Source organism: Monodelphis domestica, chromosome 3 (genome assembly GCF_027887165.1).
Source record: "Monodelphis domestica isolate mMonDom1 chromosome 3, mMonDom1.pri, whole genome shotgun sequence".
Lineage (NCBI taxonomy): Eukaryota > Metazoa > Chordata > Mammalia > Didelphimorphia > Didelphidae > Monodelphis > Monodelphis domestica.
Window position 1 is genome coordinate 66,669,113 of NC_077229.1, and position 18,568 is coordinate 66,687,680.

Here is an 18,568-nt window from a genome sequence, read left to right on the forward strand (position 1 = left end):
ACAGCCATGAGTGGAGAGACTATGGTTAGGAGAGAACAGAAGAAAATAGATCTACCTATGATCCAATAGTTAGGTAGTGCAGTGGACAGAGAACTGGACTTAGAGTCAGAAAGACCCGAGTTCAAAATTAGCCTCAGACATTTTAGTTCTGGTACTCTGGGCAAGTCACTTGACCCTGACTGCCTCAGGTTCTTCATCATAAAAACGGGGGTTATAAGAGCACCTACCTCTCCAAAGGTTGTTGCGAGGATTGAATGAGATGTTTGTAAAGCACTTGGCAGAGAGACTGATTCAAAGTAAGCAATATATAGATGTTAGTTATTATTATTAGAGCTGCAAGAGACCTCCTAGATGATTAAATCCAAGTCTAAGAGCTTAGAAAGCTAGGTGTCAGGTTCAAAGAGAGATCACTTCATGGGACACATATCTGAGGTCCAACCTCTGTTTCTTTGCCCTGTTTTCCTGAGCCTCGTGTCTCCTTATCAAACAAATCCACAAGTATTCAGTGCTTTAATCTATAGATGCAAAGAGGAAAATGACACTATCCTTGGCCTCAAAGACTGCTTTCCATTGAGGTTGACAGTGTGCATAATACACCCATATATTTGTGCTGCATAAATACTAGGGTATGAGATTGCACAGTTAATGGCTGGCCTCTGTGCCTATGTTACCCATAGAATATTGGCTGTCCCATAGTCCTGGCATCAGAGTGGAAGCTGACCTTGAACTAGTTCCCCTGCACTCAAGTACAGGATGAGAAAAGAATAGGGATTCTATGTCCCTCCCCTGTGAGTTTTGGTGACTAATGGAATTTGAGTTATAGATAGCTCCACCCTGGTTCACAGCAGCTGGATTTGCACCTGATTCAGAATAGGCAGGGGTCACTGTGTTTAGCATAGTCCACCTGGACAAAGGGTCCGTCTCTCCAGAGTCGTGGCCTTAAACTCTTTGGGATATCCCCTGGAATTGTACTAGGAGGCAGGACTGAATTCACTTCAGGTGTTGAGCTGAGCAATGAAATTGCTGAGGATAGGTACTGTTTGTCACCTTGACAGTAAAAGTTCTGGCTGTGGCCTCTGTGGGTAAGGGGATTAGAGATATTTTCTCTGATTCTTTATGTTGACCACCATCAGTTGTGGTTGTCAAGGGATGCTATTTAACAGAGGTGACTAATAGGGATTTTTCTGCAGAAACAGTGGTTAAGGACACCTTGGGGTCTTCAGAAAAAGAATTGGTTAAGGGGTGACTTGTGCTGCTTTCTGACTCAGTGCTTGGAGCTCGAGTGACAGGGCTCATAGGAGAAAGGATTATGTCTGACTTTGCTGCTAAGAGACAGAGTTGTCTGTTTGTTACTAGTGGCAGTTTCAGCAGATCTCATGTTCTTTTGCCATGGGAATAACTGGAAGAGGCTACAGGAGTTGGAGGGAAAAGAGTGTCATGTGCCAAGTAGGACTGAAGTTGTGAGAGACTTGTGACTTCTGAGCCTTAGGGCCAGAGAGCACCCATTCTTCCTTCAGAAAAAGATGGGGAGCTGGTCCTGGTGGAGATAGCTGGTATTTCACTGGTTGATGTCAAGTTTGAGACAGACTCTGTCTGCTATGATCCTAGTTCTTGTAGTAACTGAGATTTGGACTAAAGTGGGGTAAACATCCGGCTCTGGGTTAGACCCTTTCACAGGACTTGCCATGAAGACAGCCAGTCAAGCTCCTCTGAGGGAGACTGTCCAGATGTGAGTGTGCTGAGCTGTGAAACAGTTAAACTACCAGCTCTATGGCCTCCCATCCTGGGGTACTGGGGGAGAAGGAGGAAACACCAGTGAGCTGTCCATTGTCCCTGGTTCTGAATTCAGTCACTGTTGCAACAGAGGGAGTACGCCTCTTAGGAAGTGTGGACTCAAGGGGTTCCATTGAAAAAGGTCCAATTGGGCTTATCTGAGCTCCAATAATGGCAGTGTTCATCATACTCCTAACAAAGGGTGAAGGGACAGTCCTGGACTAGTTGGTTCCTTTGCTTAGGCTAGGCAAAAAGTGGAGCCCCTTTCTGACTGTGGGGCTGTGGACTACATGCATTCTGAGTGATTCCAGGAGCATCTGTGTTCTCTGAAAAAAATGCTGAACACTGTTTCTACCATCACTTGGTCCTTCTCTAGACAGAAAAGGGCTTGTATCTCCACCAGCAGATGTTGAGATAAGCCTGACTCTCTTACTGTCTGGGCATCCTGCTTCTCTGGAGTGGTTTACCTTGCAAGGGCCATCCTCAGACTCAGTTTCCTTTACTTTGAAATAAGGCATTAGCACTAGATAAATCCGAGGGGCCCCTTCAAGTTCTAGATATCAGATCCCATGAGGGTAACCAGAATGAAGAAACATCTCAACACCATATCCACTAAGTATCTGTTGAAGGAACTGATTTCAGAGAAGTAATGGCTCAGAGGGAACATGATGGTTGTTTTCTAAGTATTTGAATGATTTTCCTTTGGAAGTGTTTTCTTGGAAACCCTTTTTTGGTTTGTTTCCCAGGGGAAGAACAAAAGCAATAGATGCAAAAGAACAAAGAGAAATTAAGGTTGAGTGTCAGGAAATCACTTTCTACCACTGAGCACTGCCCCCAAATGAGAGGCTGCCCCAGAAAGTAGTGGGTTCTCCCATATGTAAAATCTTACTGAAAAAGTTAGAAATGCTGCACTGGGAATGCTTGTTGGCTAGTCTGGAGGGGGGATTCTGCAGTTATGGGTGGGACTCACTCCAGTCTCTTCCAAGTACCTGCTTTTCATTCCGTAATCCTTGGGGACTTGAAAGCTATGGCCAAACCAATTCTCAAGAAGCCCATTCCTCTGAGATTCTAAAGATGAACCAGTGAATTACTGCCACAGAGTAGAAAATGAAACCTCAAGAATGGTAAACCCCAGGCAGAGGAGGGATAGAGGAGTCCTCTAATGCAACATGGACAGTAGACTCAGGAGCTAGAAGTCCATTTGTCTAGGCTGGGACAGACTCTACCCAAAACTCCTGATGGTGGCTTGCTAGGTCCCATAGAAAAACAGGCCATTATCTTTGGCAGTTGGCTACCAGCCTCCAATTCTCATTAGAAATTTACCAATCATAGAAAAGATTCTGAAGGGATATGGTTTATTTTTACCAATATCCTTGTTTCATCCCAAATGAAGTCTAAAGAAGACACAGGTGAGAATAGGGAATGCAATAGATGATCAGGCTTAATTAAGGGCTCCTATCCTGGCCTACTTTGGTTGGTCAAATCCAAAATATTTCTCCCAGGGGAAAGAGGAAGCCCTATATAATATGCTCAGGAAGAGAGATCAAAAGAGCAATTATTTCCACAAAGGCTTGAAGCCAAATGCCCTTCACAAAAGTATCTTCACTGCAGTCTCTGGATGTGATTTCACTGGTTTTCTCCAAAGAGTAGGAAGGAATCACTCTCCAGGAGAGGAAGCAAAGAGGAGGCATCTACTAACCTGTATGGTTAAGGGCATGTTTTTAACCCTTACATTCTTCTGCCTTGGAAACAATACATACTATATATACAAAAGAGGGGTAAGGACTAGGCAATGAGGATTAAATGCCTTGTACAGGGTCACACAGTCAGGAAACATCTGAGGCCAGATTAGAACTGAGGTTCTCTGAGTGCTAGAAAGCTGTTTCTAGGTTGCTACAGGACCTCCTGATGCTCTTTGGTTTAGCATCTGTGTGGTGCACATCACATCAGCTACTCTGTCTGCAGGAAGGAATGAGGGAGGGGTCCAGGGATCTGTCATGATTAACTCATAGTGTGCAAGATAGCAAATGCATGGCACTCACTTCACAGCCTAAGATTGTATGCATTCTGTTATTAATATGTACTCTGCCTCCAGGGAAAGTTACAAAACTGTATCTCAGATTTGGATATCCCAGGACCAATAGGACTATTCTGTTTTCACCAACAAGCAGTGGAACCACACAGACCACTTAGGCAGGCTACCCTCCTGGAGAGTGATCTGAGGGAGACAAGACTGATTTAAGAGACATAACTTGGAAATCCAAGCCCCAAAGTAGCCCAAAATAGGCACCCAGAGAGGAAAAAGCCAGGGGAGAGATTTCACCCAGGAGACAACAGAGTAAAATGGAAGGAGCTCAAGAAATAGAAGGTAGTATATTATACCTGGGCTAAATTCCTAACTGAGATACTTACTCCTGCTGTGACTTTGGGCAAACATGATCTGTAAAAGGGGGTCTTTGAACTAAATAATCCTGATGTTCCCCTCCAGACTGATATATTTTCTAACCCTCTGATCTTCTGCAATGTATTATCTCCTGAAGGACATTACAGAGCTAATAATGATGTTTCAATAAAACAATATGACAACCACTGTGCTAAAGACTACTATTATTTGGTTATTTCATCATATTTGTTCAGAAATTAACCCTGGGAGGTATGTACTATCCCCATATCATAGATGAGGAAACTGAGGCTGGCAGCAATTAAGGGACTCTGATTTGATCAGGGTCATGCAGCTCTAATAAGAGTTTGAGGCTGAATGGAATAGTTTTCCTAACTCCAAGCTCACCATTGCCTAGTATAAGTAAATTTGTTTGTGCTCAAACTGATGCCAATAAACAGGTGGTATTCTGGTTGAAGACTCAAGTTATTATCCCGGGGGAAAATATAGAAAAGATATTCAACTTTGATGTAATGGAAAAGAAATGGACATTCAAGGAATAGCAGGTAGATCCAACAGACCAGTTGGAGAAGTAATCATCTATTCCGATGATCAAAAAACCCTTAGTGATGGATGAGCTACGATGTTCAATTCAAATATTAAGAGTCTTACTACAAAGCCTATACAGAGCATATACTGAAGAAGGCTTCTGAGAAAAAAAAAACCTGTAATCTTTTTCCAGTGTACTCTGGTCCCTGTGGTTAAAACTTTTAACAACATTCTTCTTCTATCTATTTCATTCTAACATTTTGAAAAATAAAGAGACTTCAGACCACAAATTTTTCCTCCTACTATCTTCAGATATTCAACTGTATCAACCATGTAAGTAATATGAGATGAAGGAAAAGCAGTACAAATAATGGTGAAATGGAAAGCCCTTAAAAGAGGAAGGATGACCTGGGAGAGAAGAATTCTGTCAAACAGAGAAAGCAAAAAGGAGGCTTTTACTGACCTGAAGTACTGTTGGCAGTTATTGTGGACACCAAGGAGTCATCTGATGGGGCGATGGTACCATCAGGCAAAGAGGTGTCAAATTTTTTTCTTCCAGAAGCCAGTCTTCTGTTTAAATCTTTGGGAAAATGAAGTCAGTCATAAAGTCAATCAAATAACACTTATTAACATTTATTGACTTGAGTACCCTCATGAGGAAGGCAAAGTACAAAAATTGTTTAGAAAGATTCAAAATTCAAAATATACTGCCTGTCTCTTCACTCTCTCCTTTACTTCCTTATCTTGGCTCCATAGGTCCCTTTTTTCTCAAAGTCAGTCGGATGACTTAAATACATTGCCCAAAATAATGACAGTCAATTTGAGTCAATAGGAAGGGAGGAGTGGAGAAGGAGAAAAGATAAGATAAAAAAAAGTAAGGAGGGAAAGAAGCTATTTTGAGTGCCAAATGACTCCCTTCCAGACAGTCTGAAAGGGAACTGGAGTGAGCATGACAGAATATCCTAAAAACCCTGAAGTCAGGCCCACCAATACAGATTATGAAAGAAGACAGTCAGGAGTGATTCCCATGGACTAACAAGATCCCCAGCAGGAGTTGAGGCTTCCTTGTGAATCCACTGGAGGTGGTGGGAACAAGACCTGTCTGCAATATGTTCTTACTCCCTCCTGGGCTCCACAGTCCACCTCCTCAAATCCTCTTCCTCTGGATGACTCCCCTTGGCAGACTAGTACATGTCAACTACTGACAAATGTTCACTCTCCTCAAATAGCCTCCTAGACAACCAGCGGGCAAACTGTTACTTCTCCTACATCTTCCAAAGGATAAAAAAGGCCATCTATTTTCAATCAAGAAAAAATAGATACTTAGGAGAAAGCTCCAAAGAGAGAAACTGAGGAAGAAAGAACAAAAATGTTCCCAGAAATGGAAATTCAAGTGCAAATCACCAAGACCCAAGAAGAGCACTGTAAATATCCATGAGATGGAGAACTCTCAGAAAGAAGAAACCAAAACTGGGTCCCATGTACATTTGTCCAGCAGAGGAAGCAGAGATTGACTCTTATAAACCTGAAGTAATAGCACTGGTAATGGGCACCATGGACTCACTGGCTGGAGATATGGCATCTTCATGTCAGGTTAGGTCTGCCAGTGGCAGTGTTGAGACCTAGGCTGTTGCTCATACATTTAAAGAAGGGAAGTCAGTCAATCCCTCATCCAGCACACACTTATTGAGAATTACTGCACACCAGGCAGAGCCCATTTAGATAAGGATGAAAGAAGTCCATATAAAAGAATCTGAGTATCTTTGATCAGTCTATCCCTTTTCTCAACTGCCCCAAGGCACTTACCACAGCCCAATTTTAACTCCTATGTAAAGCCTTTCACCAAAATGAGGAAAGGAAGGGTCATTTGAGGCCCAAGGAAGACAAGACTCCACTGAAGAAGAGTGTGAGAAACTAAATTGACTATTAGAATCCAAAATTCCCCAGGGGAAGCTCTATCAGAAAATGGAATGTCTTCATGTTAAATATATATGGTTTCTTCCTACCTTAAAGCAGAAAGTAATCAACCTCCCCAACTCAAACATGACCCTGATCTTCCCAAGAAGAAAAAGAGTTCATGAAGGACCATGGACTGAACCAAAGACTTTACCTGTTTTTCTCTGTTTCCTATAATGGTGCGTACAATGTGCACCCATCGTTCAGGGGAGAAAATGAATAGAGGTAAGAGTTGATGGGGACCTTAGTACAAGGTAACCCAACTGACCTCAGTTAATTCCTTTTATAGGGGCCTTTATTGTGATGTCAGTTTCAACTGTATATTGATTCCATGTTACCATGGAAATGGGAACTTTGTTGATAGAGACTGAGTTAGATGAAAATAGTAAATGTTGGGCTGATGCCTTCCCCTGAAGAAGAGATCCTTTTGTGGAAGGAGTTGAATGGACTAGTTTCAGGATATCTGGTAGTGTTAGGTTCCCACCCTGTGGTTGTGGCTTCACTAGGGGTGCCCATGGGGGGAAAGGAAAAAGAGATCCCTTTTGGGCTGATGTCTGAGGAAGGATCAGAGTCTAGCATACCTTTAGACTCAACTGATGTGGAATGATGTGGGAGAAAGTTAGTGTCCACAGATTCTCTTGAAGAAGCTTCAGTAGTTCTGGGGATAGGGTGGTCCTTAAAGAAAAGAAATGATTGTTTGGGGAGCCTCTGGACATTATTTCCCTGTAGCACAATTCATAGTGGGAGTTGGTGGATTGAGCAGAGAGCATTGTGAAATATGAGATGGGTAATTTTGAGTACATTAATTTGAAAAGATTTTGTAGAAATAAAATAAATTCTGTCAAGATTAGAAGGAAAGCAGAAAATTGGGTAGACATTTTTATACACTCAAATGTCAAACATATAGAGATCTTTGCTGTGTGTTTATAAGAAACACAGCCATCCCCAAATTGGTAAATGGCCCAAAGTTATAAATAGACAAGTTTTGGATGGAGAAATCAAAGCCATATATAGTTATATGAAAAAAGTGCTCCAAGTCACTAGTGATTAGAGAAATGCCAACTTCTGAGATATTATTTCATATCCATCAGATTGGCTAAACTGACCAAAGGGCAATTATTGGACGGGATGTGGAAAAAAAGAACACAAATACACTGTTGGTGGAGCTGTAAACCAGCCAATCCATCCATTGTGAAGTTATTCCTGACAGACACATACAGACTTATAAAATTGTATAGACTCAGGAATCCCATATCTGTGTCTGTTTTCCAGGAAGATCAGAGGAAATGGAAAAGAATTCATATATTCTAAGAGATTTATAGTAGTTCACTTTGTGGTGTCAAAGAATTGGCAACTGAAGAGATGCCCATTAATTGGGAATTAGCTATACCAATTGTGGTAAATGAGTATGATTGAACACTTCTATGATGTAAGTAGTGATGAACTGGCAAATTTCTAAGGAACTGGGAAAGAACTACACAGGCTAATGAACACTGAAATGATTAGAACCAAGAGAACACTATACACAATGACAGAATTAATACTAGAGGAATAAATTGTGAATGTTACCTCCAGTGTGTAAACTGAAATGTGAAAACATTAAAGAATTACTTTGTATGAACATACTGATTTCCCATATAATACTTTCTGTGATACAGATAGCGTGGGAAAGAGGAGGGATACTTGTGTTCAGAATTTATTATTTAGATGTGAAGAAAAGTAAGTTAAACATAGCAGAGATTTGTAACTTCATATATGTACAATCTTGTTCTTTCTGTATAGATATGTTTGTTTCACTGAGTTTTTTAATCTATTGAAATAAAATTTTAAAAAGAAAAGCCATGGGCAAAATATTGCTTCTCCTACATCTTCCAAAGGAAGAGTCCAAACTAACAATCTCAAAGGAATAGAAATTGGAAAACATTTCAAAAAGAGAAATCGAGGAAGATAGAATTAAATATTGCGAGGAATAAAATTTCCTAGGGCCCAAGAATTATCCATGAAATCGAGACCTTCCAAAGAAGGAAAGAGAAACCAAGCATTCGTGAAGATTAGTCCAGTACAAGGGGGACAGAAGAGACTTTTCCTAACTCGAAACACTGACAGTAGTGGTAGGCACTAGGGCTGATTGGCTGTGAACTTGGTATCTTCAAGTAAGGTTAAGCCTGTAATGGGGGTGCCAGCACCCAAATGCATATTGATGCTCCCAAAAAAGGGAATTGCTCATTCCTTCCATCAGTATATATTTTCTGAGTATTTACTGTATGCCAGGCAGGGAGTCCTCTCAGATATGTAGCAACATAAAAAGACCTATGATCTCCCACAGGTTCATGCATAATCTCTGTGTCTTTGGTTATTTCATCCCTTCCTTAAAGAACCTCCAGAATTACACTCATTACACAGCCCAATTCTGCATCACACCAAAGTATTTGACCAGAATGTAAAATTGCAATTTCTGCCCAAAGACCACAAGGCTACCCTCATGGCCAGTGTGGGGAACTAGAGTGCTCAACAGAGGTCAGGGATCTTGAGTGGATGGAAATAGAGGGCCTGAGGGGGAACTATCCAGGAAGGACATGGTTTCCTGTTAAAGACACAGGGATTTTTCAAACCTCAAGACACAAATGAATCAACCTCTCCCACCTCAAATCTGACACTCCAGAAAGGAGGGGGGAGGTCACAAATACTCATGAATAAGACTGAAATGGAAGCATCAAGGCCCGAAGCAGAGATGAGGGAGGGATGCCTGCTTCTGAATGTGGACCCTGAGGGGGAAGAGGCAGATGTCCACTGGGTCTCCTTGTCCATTGAGGATGATGTAAATAACTAATTTCCTTTGTTCTCCTATCTCCCTTGTTCTGCTTTCTTTCCTTTGTTCTGCTCTGAGCCAGTGTGGGTAAAAAATGTTGTTGGGGCCCCAGAGAATGGGGTCATCCCAGGAGAAGAGGTGCTACTCTAGGATGTGGTGTAGTTGAACATAGGAGAAGAGTCTAAGGTGAGGTTGGACAGCAAATGCAGCTTGCCAGAGGTACCTGCCTCTAGGGAATGAACAAAGAAAAGGCTAGTTGCCTCAGTCAAGGTGGTGACCAGGATGAGAATGCTGTTGTCTGATGTCATTAGATACCTGAGCATAAATCTAGATAAACTTGTTCATGAGTCAGTTTGTGTGCAGAAGAAAACTAGAGTCTCTTGTCAGGGGAGAGCTGAAGGGCAGGCCAGTCCCTAATGGTTGTCCCCTAGCCTTGGGGCCTCTTCCCCAGTAGCTGAGCCAATGTGAACACAACACTCTGAACTGGTGGTGGGCCTGGAGATTGAGACATCTGTCCTGAGATTCATGGGGCATGGAGATGTGGTCTTATGAGAAGATCCACTTTGCTTCTCAGATGTAAGCATGGGGAAAATGAAAGAAGAGCTGACCCCCATGCCTGGGGAAAGAGTAGAATCTGACCTGGCATCTCCTATTCTGAGTGTAGGAATTAAATTTTAATGCTTTGACTAAAACATATGAAAATTATAAATAATTTGGTGGTCACCAATTTAAAGTAGTATTGCTCAAAGTTGAAAGGACTTTTAATAGCTTTTATTTACAAAAGAGGTTGAGTGAAAGTAAAGAAATACAGAAAGGTAGAGAAGACATTTAGCCCATCTATCTGAATATTACTCCTGTGTTTGACTCAGCTAGGACTTGTTGACCTTTGGCTGGGATAAAACCCTCTCCAGAAGGCAGGAAAGGACAACCAGCCATTCACTCACTCAAATTCCCTTCAAGAAGAGTGTCAAGACCAAGAATTGAACAAATTCTCCACTATTGTCCTAATAGTGTTTACTGCTGGTTCTAAGAAGACAGGAGACAGGGAGATATTATTCTTCCTTCAGAGGATGGATGGTCACATTTTTCCAAATGTAATGTCACTTCTGAGAGAGCCAAGACAATCCCAAGGCTCCATTAAGGGAGCTCTTATGCTACAAGGGCAGAACTCAAAAGGGAGGAAATCTTTGGGGAGGCAGCAGAGGAGATTCCTGCTCTTGGAGGAAGGTCAGGCTAGGCAGCATATTGGACCTCCTTCTAATTCTTCCCATTCAGTTCCCATCTCAGAATGAGAGCCCAGATCTATATCCACAAGCAGAGAAGGTAGTTAGGTTAGGTCAAGTTAGGTGGTGAGAGGTTCCATTCTTTCCTTTGCTCTTGTGGGAAATGAACTCTTTGGGTTTAGAGCTGGAAGGGGTGTTGTGGTTCATCTAGTTAAACTCTCTCATTTGATAGAATAAGAAACTAAGGATCTGAGTAAATAATATTCCCATGTTCACTTAGGTAGTAACAGAGTCAAGATATGAGTCCATTTCCTCTGATTCTAAATCCAACATTCCTTACACACCTCTTGTAATTTCAGTTTCTCAACTCTCCTGTCACAGTGTTCAGAAGCAGTTTCATGAGGTCTTCCTTGAGTCCATCCCATAACAAGAGTCCTGTGCCCATCTTGGTTCGCTTATCACCATGCCCAGCTTCCTATGAGAGGGACCTTGTTGGAGACAACCTCTAACTGGTTACTTTTCTCCTATTTCTGCTTTGTGCAAATTTGTAAGAAAATACAGTTCTTTAGTTCTACAAATATGGCTGTCTGTCTCATTTCATCTGTTAGACTATGGTCCAGCAAAACTGAACATATATCTAAAAGAAGAGTTTTTAACACAGTTCATTGGGTTTAAGGGGTCTAGCGACCCTAATATAGATTTCAGGGAGGCGAGATCATCAACTTGAATGGGAAAAAATAAAAAACATTTTTTTTATTACTATGTAATCTCTTGGTTTTTGAGAATCCTTTGGTAATGGTATTTATTTTTTCTTATGCACTTAAAAACATTATTCAGTTTCACCACCCTGCTAGAAGGGTCTATAACCCAAAAAAGTGAAGAGTAGAAATAGTCTCTCATATTCAGTATTGTGAATACAAGTATTTAACAAATGATTGTTGAGCAAATAAATAGGTTAAATGAAGCTTCCTCCCCTCTCCAGAAACTAGGAAGTGTTCTCCATTACTTAAAAGTTGGACTAGATGCCTTCTGAGATCCCTTTCATTTTTATTATTCTTTGTGAACTGGGACTTGGAGTTAGAGACCCCATAATCTATTTCTGACATTTGCTAGCTGAGTGATCTTAAAAGTAAGTCCTTCCCCTATTTGAGTCTCAGTTTATTCTCTGAGAAATTTAATAGGTCCCTTCTGAAGGTCCCTACTAATTCAGAGAACTGTAGATTGCCACTTGGCCAGGAATTTCCAAAAGAGAGAACTTTCACTAAAGTTCCTAACAGTAGATCCTTGGCAGTCAGCTGATGCAGAGGATAAGTCTGCTAGACATGTAGTCAGGGAAACCTGTGTTCAAATCCTGTTTCCCTGGGATAAATAATTAAATTTTCTCACTTTCCTCATCTGTAAAATATAGATAACAGCCCCTGCAGTGAACATCGTTATGGGAATTGAACAAACTAAATTAGACATTTTTGATGAGTTGACTAGTGGTCAAGAATGGATTCTGGGATACAGGGCTTATGCCTATGGGCATTCTATCTTTAAAGAAGACAAGAGGTTGAGATGGTGGCCTAGAAGGAGCAGAAGTTCAGACCTCTGAATACCCTTCCTAACCGATCACAAGCTGAATGTTCCCAGAGGACTGAAAAACAAACGTAACAACAAGACAGAGCCACAGAACCCTCCTGCTGGACTTAATTCAAAAGGTAAGCCCCCAAAAAACCCAGAATCTGAGAATACTCAGATTTAAGGGGAAGACAAAAGGATGGTTCCAGGACCCATCCACTCTCCCACCCAGAGAGCTGAGACTCCAGTGTCAGCAGGAACTTCTGGGCTGGCAAAAATGCTGGTCTGAAGGGTGTACCTTGTGAGCCAGGCTGTACCAAGTTCAGAGAGTCCAACACAGACAACGGAGAAGGAGCTAGAGAGGGAGCACAGTCCTGACAGCCTGGCCTGAGCTCTGGAGATCCTCCATGTTTGCTCCAGCCTTCCAGGAAATTTTGGACTCAGAGCTCACCCAGCCCAACTAAGCTGAACTTAATCCCATCAAAAGTCTCCAGAACTCAGGGAAGCCCAGGATCCACACCCATCCTCATTGACTGTGGGACTTTAATCTAATCAAAAGCCTCCAGAGGACAGGGAAGCTCAAATCCCAACAAATGTCCACCAGAGACTACACCGAGAGATCTCCTGTTAAAGCTCCAAGAGGGGAGACAGACAGAAGCCCCCCAAACCAAAAATATTAGAGGAACAAGTGCACAAACAAATATGGGGGGTAAAGAAGGGATGTATTTTAGCAAACAACAGAAAAGGACGAAAAAAAGTCTGATAGACAGCTTCTATGCAGCAAAAGGAACAGAGGAGGAGAAATCAGCAGAACATGAATCAGAAATCCCAGCGAATTGGATACAGGCTGTGAAGAACTCAAAAAAAAAAAAAAATTGAGAGCCTGAAGACAATTGGGAAAAGAACTTAAAAATTAAGATGTGCAATTGGGAAACAGAGGCACTTGAACTAAAACAAGAAAATTGTGTCTTGAAAGCCAAAATCAACCACCTGGAAAATGAGGCAAAGGAGATGAAAGATGAGGTAAAGAGGATGAAAGACAACCTTCAAAAAAAACCGACCAGAAGGAAAAGGATGACCAAAAAAAAAAAAACCAGGGATGACATCCAGTCTTTAAGAACCAGAATACAAAATCTGGAATTATGTGACCTCAAAAGGCAGCAGGGCACTAAAAAGCAAAACGAAAAGAATTAAAAAAATTGAGGAAAACATGAAGCATCTCATTCACAAAACAGATGATTTAGAAAATTATTCGAGAAGAGACAATTTAATGTCTCTTCTACCAGACCAATGTCTGGTAGACATTGGTCTACCAGAAGACCATGACAAAAGAAAAAGCCTGGACATAATACTACAGGAAATTTTTCAGGAAAATAGCCCTGATATCCTAGAACAAGAGGGAAAAGTGGAGATTGAAAGAATGCACAGATCACCTCCTATATTTAATCCCCAACTGACAACACCCAGGAATATTATAGCCAAATTCAGAAAATATCAGACCAAACAAAAAATATTACAAGCTGCCAAGAAGAACCCATTCAGATACCATGGAAACACAGTGAGGATAACACAGGATATGGCTGCATACACACAGAAGGACCGAAAGGCAAGAAATAGGATATTCTGGAAAGAAAGGGAACTAGGTCTACAACCAAGAATCAAATACCCATCAAAACTGACTATATTCTTATGGGGGAAAGTTCAACACAATAGAAGAATTCCAAGCATTTGTAAAGAAAAGACTAGACCTAAACAGAAAATTTGATGTCCAAGCACAGAACTCAAGAGAATCATCTTGAGTTAGGTAATTAAAAACGGTAATAAAAAAGGGGGGAAAAAACAAAACAACAACAAAAAATTTTAAGAGACTCAATAAGTAAAAATGATATGTATCCCTATAAGAAAAAAGGTCATTGGTAACTCTCAAAAACTGTTGCTATCACCTGGGCAGCTAGAAGAATTACACTTAGAGGGAACAGTGACAAACTGTATAGGATGAAAGGACAAAACATAAATAGGTATACAGATAGATGCATGCATAAATACATACAAATGTGTCTGGGAATATATATATATATATATATATATATATATATATATACAACAAGAGCTGAAAAAAAGAGGTTAATACTAAAAGAAATGGGAAAAGAAATAACTGGGGAAAAATTTATATGCCACAAAGAAGCTCATGGCAGGAGGGGGAGAACATCAATACACTGGAAGGGTAAAGAAGTTGGAGATACGAAATAGTCAACTCTTACGTGCTTTGAAACTGACCCAAAGAGCAAAGAACAATCCAATCCATTGGGGCAGAGAATAGATTTGCACCCTATAGAGGAGTAGAAGGGTAAAAAATGGACTTGTGGGGAGAGAAGCAGTACAAGGGAGGGAGAAGTTGCTGGGGGGGGGGGGGAATTGCGCCTAACTGGATTTTTGTCAATTATTGGTTTGGGTGGGTTTTTTTTCCCCTCATCCTCAAATTGTTCTAATCTTTAAATTGATTATGTTTTTATGATCCTTTGGGGAAGTCCTTCTTCTGAAGAGGATTAAAAGAGGGTATGTAAAAATAGACTTGAATCCAGGACTTCAATCCCCAGAAGTCCTTCCTCCAGTTCCCCAGAATACTTTGTAATCTCACTGAATTCTCACCTGGGCACAGAGCAAAATCATTATTTAAAGGATCTCCACCCACAGCAGGGTCTCTTCTCTTCCTGACTCTGCTGTCAAAGAGACAGGTCTCATGATATGAGTGAAATTTGGGTGGGCCTCATGGCAAACCTAGCACGTGCTTCTCTTGCTTGTATTTTCTTTAACCCTTGACCTTTAATAAACCTCATAAAAATAATACTCCTTGCAGAGAGAAACTAATTTCTACCCTGCCTCAGATTCCCGAAATTTTTTATCTTTACATATATCAAATTAAAAAGTTTTTCTACAAACAAAACCAATGTAACTAAAATTAGAAGGGAAGCAACAAATTGGGAAACAATCTTCATAACAGAAACCTCTAACAAAGGTCTAATTACTCAAATTTATAAAGAGCTAAACCATTTGTACAAAAAGTCAAGCCATTCTCCAATTGAAAAATAGGCAAGGGACATGAATATGCAGTTTTCAGATAAAGAAATCAAAACTATTAATAAGCACATGAAAAAGTCTTCTAAATCTCTTATAAACAGAGAGATGCAAATCAAAACAACTCTGAGGTATGACCTCACCGTAGCAGATTGGCCAACATGACAGCAAAGGAAAGTAATGAATGCTGGAGGGGATGTGGCAAAGTGGGGACACTAATTCATTGCTGGTGGAGTTGTGAATTGATCCAACCATTCTGGAGGGCAATCTGGAACTATACTCAAATGGCAATAAAAGACTGTCTGCCCTTTGATCCAGCCATAGCACTGCTGGATTTGTTACCTAAAGAGATAATAAGGAAAAAGACTTGTACAAGAATATTCATAGCTGCGCTCTTTGTGGTGGTCAAAAATTGGAAAATGAGGAGATTCCCTTCAATTGGGGAATGGCTGAACAAATTATGGTAAATATTGGTGATGGAATACTATTGTGCTGAAAGGAATAATAAAGTGGAGGAATTACATGGAGACTGGAACAACCTCCAGGAACTGATGCAGAATGAAAGGAGCAGACCAAGAGAACATTGTACACAGAGACTGAGGCACTGTGATACAATCGAACGTAATGGACTTTTCCATTAATGGCAATGCATTGTCCCTGAACAATCTGCAGGGATCTATGAGAAAAAAACACTATTCTCAAGTAGAGGACAAACTGTGGGAGTCAAAAAACAGAGGAAAAGCAACTACTTGACTACAGGAGTGGAGGGGATATGATTGAGGAGATACTCTAAATGAGCACTCTAATGGAAATACCAACAACAAGGAAATGGATTCAGAGCAAGGACACATGTGATACCCAGTGGAATAGTGTTTCCGCTAGGGGAGGGGTGGCGGAGGTGGGGGACAAAAAGACAATTATTTCTGTTTCCAATGAATAATGTATGAAAATCACCAAACAAAATAATGTTTAAAAATTAACAAAATAATAAAGGAGACAAGAATCTCTCCCAGGTTGGTGCTGGGTGTGTCTCTTAACCTAATTTAACTTCCTAGTGCAATAAGATTTTCAGTGTGCCCCATATAAGCTAGACATCTCCAAACCACCCAGGAGAATGATCATAAAGAAGGCTCCTGCTTCTCCATAGTGCTTACTTGTGGATACCCAGAAGCTTCTAAATGCCACCTGGTCTGGAATGTGGGTGACAGTCACCACACTAGCATCAATGCCTGAAAAGAAGGTTAAAAGATAGACCTGTGTCTCAGTCACATCAGAAGCAGAAAGAGGGCAACAAGTCAGAGGTACACCATACTCACTCCTTTGATTCAGAACAGTGACAGGGTATTGCCTTGGGAATCAGTATCAGTGGATTTCTGTCATATTTCTTTCCTCCTGAACCTCTGTCCCTCCACAGAGTCATCTGTTCTCCCTCCTTGCCAGAGCTAGAAATGGTCAACACCCCTGACCACTCTCCAGAAGGATTGCTTCTACCTCATCCCTCTCCCATAGCTCCTCATTTCGGGCTTTGGGTGTCAGTTGGGTAGAAAATGTCCAAATTGCTTGTCCTTCATGATTAAAGAGAAGGAATTACTTCCAAAGATACTGATATAAAAGTGGCTGCCAACTATCTTAGGAGGGGTCCTGGGATGCTCCCAAAGTCCACTGCCCATACCTAATCAATAGACAAAGCACATCTTCACAGAGGGAAAAAAAATAGGCTCTTAGTTAACATTTATTAAGTACTATGTAGCAGTACTATGTAGTGGGGTGTATGGGGTGCTCAGGGAGGGGTAGTATCTCTGGTATGGAGGGCTTATTGTACCCTCCTAGGGCAGCTCTCCAGACTCTGAACCTCACCTGACACACAGCTCTCACTTGTGGCTCCTAGTAGGTGCTAGCATGGGGCAGCGGCCACACCCTGGGCAATGGCTTCCACAGGCCGGCTAAAACTTGTGAGGGTAGCCATCGGGTCATCAACCCCTGGTGAACTAAGGCCTTGCTCACCCAGCATGTGAAGACTGCTTCAGCTGAACAGAAGAAACCAATAAGAAGGTTCAACGGCTGAGATGGCGACGCAGCAAAGCACTGTGGAGTGTTTAGGGCCTGTTGGAGCACAAAGGACAACAGAGCTTCCAACGCCGAGAGAGTGGGACTGTCTGTGCATCGACTTTTCCACTTAAATCTCCTTCACACACAAGTGTCTTTGTGCACACTCATCTATACACCATAGATGAAAATGCACAAAGACAATCGTCATCCTCGGTTACTGAGAGACTACTACCATGTAGTAGTCACTATACCAGGCACTGGAGATATAAAGCCAAAAAAACAGTGCCCAACATCAAGGAAGCTACATTTAAGCTGGAGAGAACACAAGTGAATAGAAACTATGGGAAGAAGTAAAAAAAGAACAGTCCAAGATGTGAGAATTTAGGTGTTAGAAATTATGGTGTAAGAAATGTGTAACTGAAGAGACAATCTTCCAGAATTTTGAAAACTGGCTTTTGCCCCAGAGAAGAGGAAGAAAAGTTTCAGGCAGGCCGAATACCCATTCAACTGAGAAAGGGGGAAAGGGAGTTTCTGCTTACCTCCAGTACTGATGGTGGCCATCAACTCTCTGTGGGTGTTGGGATTCCTACAGGTGATGCAGGAGCAGGAATATTCTTGGTGGGTACCAGAATGAAGGAGAGGGAGGGACGTTGGGATCATTCTTGTCAGATGGCTAAAGGCAATGATGGAGAACCCACTGTAGTCAAAGGTTCCAACTGGGCAGCTAGCACTTTTGTCACTCAAACTTCCCTGTCACAAACTATGAGCCAGAGTTCAACTCTGATGCTGGAAGACACTGCTGTGAGAGAGGGGTTAGCCTGGGAGTCTATTAAGAGACTTCTACTGAGCCCTCCTCAATATGCTCTCAGTCACTTTTCAACCCCACAGACCATTTCCTCAGATTCACTTCCTCTGGAGGACCCCCTGGTGGACCTGGAGATGTCATCTGCTCAGAAGTGTGGATGGGCTTATAACAGACCCCCCCACAGCCAGTATACAAGTCCTGGTGGGCCTTACCCCATCCAAAAGAAATGAGCTTATTTTTGATCATCTAGAAACTGAGGGAAAGACTTGCAAAGAGAAATCAATGAAGGCAAAGTGAAAATGTTGCCCACATGGGAAGCCCTGTGGGAAGTGTCCCAGATGCAAGGATCACACTGCAAATACCTAGGAGACAGAGAGCTCCGGAAAGCA

At 41.6% G+C, this 18,568-nt stretch overlaps 1 protein-coding gene across 1 annotated transcript in view; it reads right to left on the reverse strand.

Annotated features, from left to right (window-relative positions):
- Positions 1-18,034, reverse strand: part of LOC130458057 (mucin-16-like) — a 39,896-nt gene extending 21,862 nt beyond the window's left edge. Inside the window, exons 1-3 of the mRNA XM_056820964.1 lie at positions 17,914-18,034; positions 16,480-16,554; positions 5,166-5,282 (exon numbers count right to left, since the gene is read on the reverse strand). Coding sequence (XP_056676942.1) covers positions 5,166-5,282; positions 16,480-16,554; positions 17,914-18,034 — 313 coding nt within the window. The remainder of the gene's footprint in view (positions 1-5,165; positions 5,283-16,479; positions 16,555-17,913) is intronic.
- Positions 18,035-18,568: the final 534 nt, after the last annotated feature.